The 10,702-nt window shown below is 37.6% G+C and overlaps 1 protein-coding gene across 4 annotated transcripts in view; it reads left to right on the plus strand.

The window, feature by feature from the left end:
• The window catches only part of phactr2 (phosphatase and actin regulator 2), a 48,687-nt gene extending 43,861 nt beyond the window's left edge, over window positions 1-4,826 (plus strand). For all 4 annotated transcript variants that reach the window (XM_028604310.1, XM_028604313.1, XM_028604312.1 and 1 more), the window contains 2 exons: window positions 1,419-1,495; window positions 2,985-4,826. In XM_028604310.1, the coding sequence (XP_028460111.1) occupies window positions 1,419-1,495; window positions 2,985-3,000 (93 nt within the window). In that variant the 3' untranslated portion in view covers window positions 3,001-4,826. The remainder of the gene's footprint in view (window positions 1-1,418; window positions 1,496-2,984) is intronic.
• Window positions 4,827-10,702: the final 5,876 nt, after the last annotated feature.

Consider the following 10,702-nt stretch of genomic DNA (forward strand, 5'->3'; position numbering starts at 1 on the left):
TTTACCGTAACCATAACCCCACACACACACACACACACACACAGACACACACACACTTTCCAAACCAACTGTACCGAGGGAAGTTGCCCCTGGGAGCTGATCAATAAACAGATAGATACGGTTAACAAGTTACAAGCGCGTAACAGTGGGATATAATATTTGTGTGATTTAAACAGCTTGACTAAACGTGACAAACTATAAACTTTAAAAGTAGCACTCGCGCATTAATAGACGCTGGCCGCCATTTAGCTAACGTTATAGCTGTAGCTTCGTAGCCTAAATGGCAGAGTACATACTTATGAAAATAAAAAAAGATATTGAACAACATTGCTTAGTTGTGACAATCACATAGCGGCAGTAATCATAATTAGCAAGGAACCATGTTTCATTTCTCAAAAATACAAGAACTTTCCCCCTGCTCATCCGCCGGCTCCGTTTGTCAACAACACACTCACCTCCATTGTCGCTTATGTGTTTGTGTTGTGGCTTTTGTATTTGTGTTGAACCGTCTCGGCCACCATAAAAAGGTGGTGCTTGGGGTTGATGTCAGGGCTCTGTGCAGTTCTTCCCCTTCAAACTCAGAAATCCTTATTTTTGTGGACCTCTCTTGTTGCACATGGACACATAAAAAAAGATCTACGGACTAGTTCCATGTTAAGCCTGCTCTCTGCTGTTGATGTTTAGAACTAGCATTACAGACTATAGACCTCCTGAACGCTGAACCCTCACAGACTTTAATTTCCATCAGCTTGCACTCACACACATTTGACTGAGTGCAACAAATGCTGTATGAGGACAGCGACAGGACTTCACGTTACCTGAGGGATCTTTGTTGCCAGTCAAATGCAAGGCTCAGTTTTCAAGAGTTTGTTACTAACTTTCTGAATACAATAATCCTGTATATTATCATTTATGTTGTTTTAATGACAACAGTAAAAAAATTTAAATCAACATAATCATGCCCTAAGAGCACAAAGAACAACGCACGTTTGCTGCTGTGGACTGTCAACGTTAACATTACACTTTGAATTGTGAGTAGTTCCCTGAAGCAAAGTCTGCAGCTGTGCAGATTTATGGAAAGTATGCCAAAAAAAAGCTCAAAAAGTCCATATGAGAGACCACAGACTGGATGTCATTGGAGTAGAAAACACAGCTGCGTAATAGCTATGTTTTGATGTTGTGTGTGTGTATTGGGAGAACAGGTGGCCTTGTCCTGCTAGGTGCATTTTTATCATTGTGTGTGTGTGTGTGTGTGTGTGTGTGTGTGTGTGTGTGTGTGTGTGTGTGTGTGTGTGTGTGTGTGTGTGTGTGTGTGTGTGTGTGTGTGTGTGTGTGTGTGTGTGTGTGTGTGTGTGTGTGTGTGTGTGTGTGTGTGTGTGTGTGTGTGTGTGTGTGTGTGTGTGTGTGCTGCCCCTCAGGCTGCTATCCGTAAGGAGCTGAATGAGTTTAAGAGCCGAGAGATGGAGGTTCATGAAGACAGCAAACAGTTCACCAGGTACTCGATGACCTTCACCCCTTACCCAAGCTGACGATTACTCACGCTTGTAATTTATCACCACACACGTCCTGCTGTTTATTAGCTCACATTGATCAATATTTATATTACTGTAATCCCCCAAAGCCATTTCAACTAACATTGAAACAAGTCATGATATACTGTACACACCTGGGTCGACTCCAGTTCATTAGCCTGAGGCATTGATTGCCAGTAAAGTCAAGGTTCTCGCTCTCATATGTTATTAGATCTGTGGGTCATGGTTTTATATTGCATCGCTGTACAGAACACACAGAGATTAAGTCCACCAGTAACAACTAATATATTAATTAAATATATTTCACTAGTATCAGTTAAATGTGGATTTACCTTTAGTAGAAATGTTTCAATATTTGTTACATCCACGGTTTGCATTAGTAGTTGTCAAGCTGCATTAGAGGCACACAAGTATATATCATCAGCACACTGACCACTGCACGCAACATGATTGAAGCAGCCGGGCAACTCCCGTTGGAGCATATGACTTTGAGCATCTGACTTTCGTCGCACATAGCCTCCACCGAGCCATCACAGTTTCTCTCACATTTTGGATTGTTGCAATAATAATAATAAGCATTTATGTAAATCAAGCATATTTGTCTGCTCCCATGTTGATAAGAGCATTAAAAACGTATATCCCTGTAAATATCACTTTTAAAGTGCATTTACAACCGATACATTTGTGATTAATTGCAATTAAATATTGTAATCGATTGAGATAGAGACCTGTTCATATCTGTGACCCATACTTTTAACCTGATTTTGGCATTGTATATATTGTATATATTTTGGATGTGCACCTTATTATTATTGTCCTTTTTAGACTTTTTACTTAGTTGCACTCTTCCACCTTGTATTAAAACTGCTGCACATTAATTTCCCTTTGGATAAATAAAGTTGTATCTTATCTTTTGTAATCCATAAAAACTAATGAAACCAGTAGCGCCTTTATCTATTGCTGCAACGTTTAGATCCATCATATAAACATCATTACACCAAACGATTTTCATTCTCTAAAGCAATTAGCTGCAGCTCAAAGTGACTATAAATTCATTTTTGAAGGGCGGGTGTTTGAGGAGTGTTTTTGTCCCTGGTGAAGATCCATATTGGATCAAAACACAACAGTAGATAATTGAATGTATTACTGGATTATGAAACTGTGTGCATATTCTAATTTTGCCATGAATATTTCTTGCTTGATTAAGCACCTTCTTGGTTTAGAGATATCACTTAAAAAAAAAGTTGGAAACGAATTAGAACCAACACGTCATGTGTTAAAACTAATTTGATTGTAACCCTAAACTATACTATGCACGTACAGTATATCTTTGTTCTGCAGTGAGCAACAGCAACAAGAAGAGCTAAACCATGTTGTTTATACTAATTAATTCTATAACATTGTGTGTGTATTGTATTTTCCTAAACTAAGCCTGTGTGTTTGTATTTTTAGATTCCATCGGCCCTAAGCGTTCTTCCTGTCAGCTGGACGTCAGCACCACAAGCTCTCCGGTCCACAGCTCCCAGCAGTCTCCCGGTCCTCCAGATCCTCAGTACACAGATTAGTCCACTTTGCTTTGGGATCCTCTTGCGCCTGATAATGTGTATTTCTGTCCGAAGTGACAGCTACAGGTGTGTCTTAAGGCCTTGGCCATCCATAAAACATTTGCACATATCTATAGTCAGAACAGTGGTGTGTATAGCACACTGATTAGATTATTTATTTATTTTAGATGGCCAGAACCTGCTGGTTATTTTTTTTTTTTTTTTAAATTCAGGCCTTGTCATGAGGTTCCAGGGAGGAAACATGTGCAAAATCACCCTCTTAGTAGTGAATGTGGCTCAGTTGTATTAAAGTGTTAGCATACTTGCCAAGGTATGCCTTGTCATAAACTGCCAAATGGCCATATGTGGGCATCCTCCTAGAACCGGAAATGGGAGTGATTGGATGGTTGCATGCTGATGTCAGTGCCTATGTCATAGATCAGAGGGGAGGAGTGGCAGATTGTTCTGCTCCGATGTGCCTCTCGGAGTTAAATCTGAAGTACTGCAGTTCATTTTTAGACATATTTAAAGTATATTGCCACTAGAGGGCATTATATCATAAGAGTTATAGACTGTGAGGATGAAGACGAGTATGTAGATGAAGAATAATTTGCAGGTGTTATATTTATAACTGCTGAAGCTGAGGGATTGGTGGACACCTGAGGCTTTAATAGTGAAGTGCAATGAAAATCCGTCTGCCATCACAGCCATTTGTAATCCACACACAATGATCATGTACTATATTATATCTTGTGTTGAGTTATTACGTGCAAACCTCTGTTCACAGAGTGCTGGATTTTGCTGTTACTTCAGTTTTCATTTTAGGCTTTTGGCTGGAGCTCTTTCTCAGAGAGACTTGGTGCCAAAGAAAAAGCAGGAATTTGATTGTTTGCTGGTCTTCTTATTTCAAAGTTTTGATTTTGTTTGGAAAACTTCCTATGGTGGATTTATGAATAGAGAACAGGCACTGAGAGTGTCACCACTGAAGCAATCTAAAGGCCTCTCGAGAAAATGTTCTATTTTCTTGAACATGCTTTTGCAATTTAATGTGTCAGCCTGTGACCCTCAAGAGAAACTTGCTCACAAGTGGTCCTTTTACACCTTGCCCTAACACGCACCTTGTATCCATACTATATCAGCACAGTTTGATACACTCTTTTGTTCCTGAGAAATTAAAGGAATTGATAAATGTTTTGGGAAATACACTAGAGCTGAAACAATTAGACAATTTACAAAAACTGAATCTGCAACTGTTTTCATAATCGATTTATAATTTCATATATTTTTAGCAAAAATGTCCAAAACATTGCTGAACAGGTGGGGATTTAATGCAGTTTTTATCATATACGACATTAAACTGAATATTTTTACTATTCGGACCGGATCATATTAACAGGGAATTTTAATATGTTAACTCTGGGAAGTTATAATGGAAATTTGCCATTATTTTCTGACATTTTTTAAATGAAATGATTAATCAATTAATAGAGAAAATAATCAGTAGATTAATCTACAGTCAAAATAATCGTTAGTTGCAGCGCTAAAATGCACTTATTCACTTTCTTGTTGAGTGTTAGCTGAGAAGATCGATTCCACCCGCAGGTTATTAGATTAGTTTAGCATAAACACTGGGAGCAGGGGGTGATCACTAGCCTGCTTCTTCACATTTTGTCTTTTGAGCGCAGAAATCATCTTACGACAGGCTTCACGTGGGATTCATGAAAAGTTTGTACCACACCAATCAGAGCGTAGGAATGGTCGTACATTGATAAATACAGCGGCTGGAAACGATCGTAATCACGCCCCAATATATTCTCGGTTTTGAGGCCTCGCCCCTACAATTTACGACATAGCGAGACGTAATCCGACTGAGAAGCGGCACTTTTCAGAGGTGGAGTCTGAAACCCTGATATCTCAGATTATTTGCACTAACGTGTGTACTATTTGGCAGCCTGAAAACTGGTATTAAAGGTTGTAGAAAGAATGAGGAATGGAAAGAGATCACTGATGTGGTCAACCGTGTTGCTGTAGTAAATCAGACTCCAGCTGAAGTTTATTTAATTTATACATGCTTGATATATGTATTCTATAGCCCTAATAGTAATATATAGGCTTCCATTGTAATCTCTTAGGCCTACATTGTGTACCTATATTTAAATAAACACACTGTAGCCGTCCGGAGTTTATGCAGTGTCTTTTATTTTACTCGTGTTTTTTGTCATGAGTAAGAACGAGGCAACAGCTGAGGGAGAGTGTGTGTCCTCCCCCCCCCAAATCAAAAACCTGAAAAATAAATAAAAATGTTGTGCATTGTCATGTTTCCTGTATTGAATATTATTGCCAAACATAACACTATAGGCTACCTTTTAAAAGCGAGGAATAATATCCTGTCTCCTTCGTATAGCCCCCAGTTGGGGTGGGCTGGACACTTCTCTCTGGGCATCAGGTCATCTGGCTCCATCACTACATTTATGGCACCGTGTTTTCCTGTGCGATGTTGTGCAAAACCCCACAGGCTAAAACAATGTTGCAGACCGGCGCATAGAGGTCTTCTAAAAGAGCCAGATCTGCCATTGTTGATTAGTGATCAACTGATGACTTCTCCTTCTCCTGTTAAACTGATTATATGCTGCACCGCAAGTCCACACTGACTCCAAAACTTGCGTACACGAGTTCAGACCAGACGTGAGATTTTTTCGCAGCCTACGCTCACGTTCAAATTGATAAATGGCGAGCTTTGCGTAGGAATCGGCGTACGCCCGTCCTACGCCTGTTTTAGGTCGTACGCACGTTTCATAAATGAGGGCCAAAATGTTTATTAAGAGGTGCTGGTAGACGTTTTTATCCTTTGGACAGAGCCACCTTGCTGTTTCCCCCTGTTTCTGTTATTTATGCTAAGCTAAGTTTATCACCTACTGGTTGTAGCACCATAAATAGTGCAGACAATAAAGTGGTATCAATCTTCTCATCTAACTCTCAGCAAAAATGTGAATGAGAGTATTTCACAAAATGTCAAACTTTTCCTTTAATATCACATGTAAGGCAAAACTAAAATGATGATACGTGTTATAGATACGTGTATACTTAAGCAGGGAAAAAGGAGGTTATAAAGCAGCACAATGCATTTCTTGGTCTATTTTATACTCCAATGCTCTTGTATTTTGTGCACTCCTGGAAAGATGTTTAGACTTTCATAAGTCTGAATTGATTTTTCTTGGGAGGAGAATAAATACAAATATGTAATGCAGTTGGCTGCACAACAACTTAACTACACTCAAGAAGATTGGCCTTTGTTTAGATGTCTAAATACACAGAAATGTTAGTTATGTTATAGATTTTATGCTTCAATGTGCTCCAAATACTCAAGATGTATGTTAATGCAATGCTTTGTAAATGCAACATGTAAAGGGGATCAATTCATAATTATTTGTTTCTTCGTGAATGCCAGAATGTTTCGCTGAGCTATCTGAAAAATAAAGCTCAGAAAAGTCAGAAGTAAAAGGACAGAGAGAACCTGAACCGATAACTTCCTCTCCAAAATATTTTAGGACTAATGTAGAAAGAAGACAGAAGAAAAAAAAAAAAAAACATGGCGTGGGTGTTCACATAAGATTTAAACAAAAATGTTTTTTTCCTCCCAGCACATTTGGAATATAAAGTGATGAGATAAAGTCATGAAAATGATGTACAGCGATGGGAAATAACAAACAGTATTCATTCATGACAATGTCTTTGTTATATGTATTGATCATTTTGTACATAATGTATATCGAGCATGTGCATATTGAAATCAATTTTACTACCAATATGATACAATAGAATTTTGATGTCAATGTTTTAAGCTCAGATTTTAGTTGTCTTGTTTTTTTTATGATCCCCAGACATTAATAATGAAATGAACATGTATCAGTGCTGCTTCTAGGCAGCATATTGAGCACAGTATGTTGAATAACTGTCACGTCTTTTCCAAACCTACCTGTTTCCTGAACACCACCATGGACAAGCCACTCTCTCACTGCTTATTCTGTCTTCTGTTGCACCTTCACTTTAACTGAAGGTAGCAGGTGAAATGCAGTAGATATTTCATGGATGGAGACTCAGTTTAAAAGCAATTTATAGCCTAATCCTTTCTGGAATTTTGATGGATTTCTTCAAATGACCGTAGGTCACCTTGCACAAACTAGAAAAAAACAAACCGGATGTGACTTGAAATTTAAACTACGTTTATTTAGGCACAGTATCTAATCCAGTTGCATTTTATAAGTAAGTAAACATGAGTCTGATCAGTTGCACATAGTGTGAAATTAGCTTCTATGAAGCTGAACATACTGCGGCAAATACTGTAATAAAAATGTTAGCACAAATTAGAAGTCTTGGTGGAACAGCTTAAATTCTGTCATGGCTGAGTAAACATGAATATGCTGCTTGAATCTCTGTAGAAAAGAAAAGTTCATCTCCAAAGCATAAGTGGTACCATTTATTTTAACCCAGCCTATTCAGCATTTGTAAGCAGTTTATAGTTAATGAGTAAATGGTTATGTAGGTGTAAGCAGATTTAAAGACATTTAAAGTGGCTATAACCAATATTTTTATGACAATATATCAAGTGACAATGTGAAAAGGGTCACTCATGGTAATAAACCAGAGATTTATCACCCACAGCTGCAGCCCCCCACTCGGCTTTACCAAGATTTACAGCGAGTTTCAGCCAAGCGGCAACCTCCAGTGATGAACGACACGGAAGTGCCAAAACTGCAGTTCCCCAAATGACCACTTGAGGCTGGCTCCAAAAAGGAACCAATCCCCAAAAAAACTCCATGTTAAAATATACAACTTTACGGCAGAATTAAGCATTTTTACAGCCGGAGCCACCAGGAGCTGCCAATTTTGAGCTTAATTTGGGCTCTTCAGAAACCTATGGGTGACGTCAGAGACTATTCCATATTTTATACAGTCTGTGGTTACAGCTCATTGTTTAGCTGTCCGGTTCACGACTTTACTGTTTTGGTTCACTTTCACCACTCTCATAGTGTCATTAATTAAATGACTTAATTAAATAATTAAATAGCGTGCAGCTGTTTTCAGCTATTAAAAACCTACTCAGCACTACCTGCTCAGCACGAAACATCACACAGTTAGTAACTAGCTGGTAAACAAAGTGGAGAAATTAGCAGCTAAAGAGACATATATTTCCTTCAGGAGTTGGTAGAGACCAAAACTGAGATTTAACAGAGTGAATTTTAGATTTACATTTGCCAGTTGGGCTGAAACATGACTCCAAATGAATAATAGTGTTGCTCCGTATCTGATGAATGTGTAAATCAGCAACTGTTTGCCATATCAATTTAAAAGTTTATAATATGCCAATACTATGTTTCCGCTGCCGACAAGTTATTGCAAGTTGAAGTGTTTAATAATGTAATTGTTAACAACTTAAACTCCTTATCCTTAAGCATCCACAACAGCTGAATAACCATGAATACTTTGTAAAATATTATAACATTAACATTCATAATCATATATAATGATGTCTACACAAGTTTTGGACACATACTTATAAATGGTTTTAAACCTGTCTGTGAATAATTTCTACATGTGTATGAATAGTTGTTAAATGCTTTGTTACACTAAGGATTAGTTGTAATATACTATGCTATCATTTATTCATTAGCTGTTTATACACTTATTATGGATGCTTAATCAGAAAATGTATAATTGGTGACAAATTACATTAAACACTTAAAAATGTCTTTCTATTTGCTTACAAATACATTATAGTGTTACAAACCATGTATTAAGTGTTTATAAACTGCTTATAAATGCTAAATAGAGATAATAGGAGGAGTATAAGAAGCTTTAGAGAGCTTACTTGTTTCTGAATCTACAGGGAAGAGCTCTGTTTTAAAACCGGTGACTTTTTCTTTTTTGCAACACTGATGCACAAATCCATATTTTAGTCCAGAATTAGCATCTAGACAAAGCAGTTGAGAGCGTGGAAGAGCCTTGACAGTTGGTGTTCTAACTAGTCAGTATTAATCACAAGGAGCGAGTCCTGTAAAAAATGGCTGCAGTCTGTTTCATCTCATCTTGTATGGAACTAAATAAACCTGAGACCCAAATGTTGTAACACACCCCATATTTCTCTGCACCGTTGATAACTTGGAATATATGAAAGGAAAGTATCAAAAATGTCCTGCCGTTAGATTTTAAAAAGTATTTCTCTAAGATTCCAGGGGGTTTGAGGGGGTTCATTCACAGACACATCCTTTTCCCATCCGCTGCTGTTCATTTGCAGTACTGGAGGCTTCCACCAGTTCATAAAAATGTTTACATTTGAGGATGTCTGCTGTTGTAATGGTGCTTGGGGCATCCACAAACACCCCCCAAATCAAATCAAATTACAGAGCCATAATCAGCTGTTGTTGACTGAAAGCCTTTAATCTTAACATATTATTTTTTTCTTGATCATGTGAAATCCACAGTAAGGTATGTGATTTGCTGGGGATTTTGTGTCGGTCGGTCTCACTATAAACCCTACAATTTTAAATGCATTGACAGTCTTTTAAATGCATTGTTTTTTAATTGATCTTTGAAGTCACAGGATGATGTCAAACAGCTACTGTTAAGTCCAAACAGTGTATATTGTTTTTGTATATAAAGAACCGTGGAAAAATATCTATTTTTGTCAGTTTTTTTCTTGTTTCTATAAGATCAACATAGAAGTATATCTGAAGTAGATAAGTAGACTTGAGCATACTACACAGTCTAAAAAAAAATATGTGAGTAACATGGATGCAAACAGAAGAGCCAGATAACATGCCCAACAAGCATGTTAGAAAAAGCGGTTTCCTTGATCCCCCTTCTCTTTTTTTCTATCATTGTAAATTGCTGGCTGCACTCCTCTGAGATATTCCTCCTAAAACCAGCTCTGAGTCCTTGAGACATGAAATGGAAAGAAAGTCTCTGTAGGGTTTTATTTTTAAATACATTACATCATTTCTTGAAGATTTATTTTATAATAAAAAAAAGTGCCAATTTGGAATTTTTCCATAAGGATGGCTAAGAGAGATATTTATAGCCTAGACACTTAAAGGTGTAGCAATTAGTGACAATTAAGCCTTTCTGGGATATTAGATTTTTTCTTTTTAAATTGAAAAGAAAAAAAATCTTTACTAGCTTTTCTCATCCCCTTCATGTGCCCTGAATTTGAATAATTGTCGAGGATGACAGCGTAATTGCTCTTGAGAAATCTGCATTGAACCGTGCTGGACCTTTTGATTCTCGCTGAGTTTCTGCTTGGGTTACAAAAGGACAAACGATGTTGCTAAAAGTGAGATGACATAATGTATTTTTATTAGCATCTTCAGCCTCCAATTTGCGAACACAATGTGACAAACAGCATTGAGAGTTGAATGGCTTTACTCTGCCGTGCCATTAACACTAAATTTTGACAAATAGATTTCCAATGAATATTCCAGCTAAATGCGAGCTCTGTGAATGCTGTTTGTTTGCACTGTTTTGATCTCATGCTTGCTTGCACGTAGGCAGGGCAAGGCAGCTTTATTTGTATAGTACATTTCAGCAACAGGGCAATTCAAAGTGCTTTACATAAAATATTAGAGAGCA

This window comes from Perca flavescens, chromosome 17 (assembly GCF_004354835.1).
Source record: "Perca flavescens isolate YP-PL-M2 chromosome 17, PFLA_1.0, whole genome shotgun sequence".
NCBI lineage: Eukaryota > Metazoa > Chordata > Actinopteri > Perciformes > Percidae > Perca > Perca flavescens.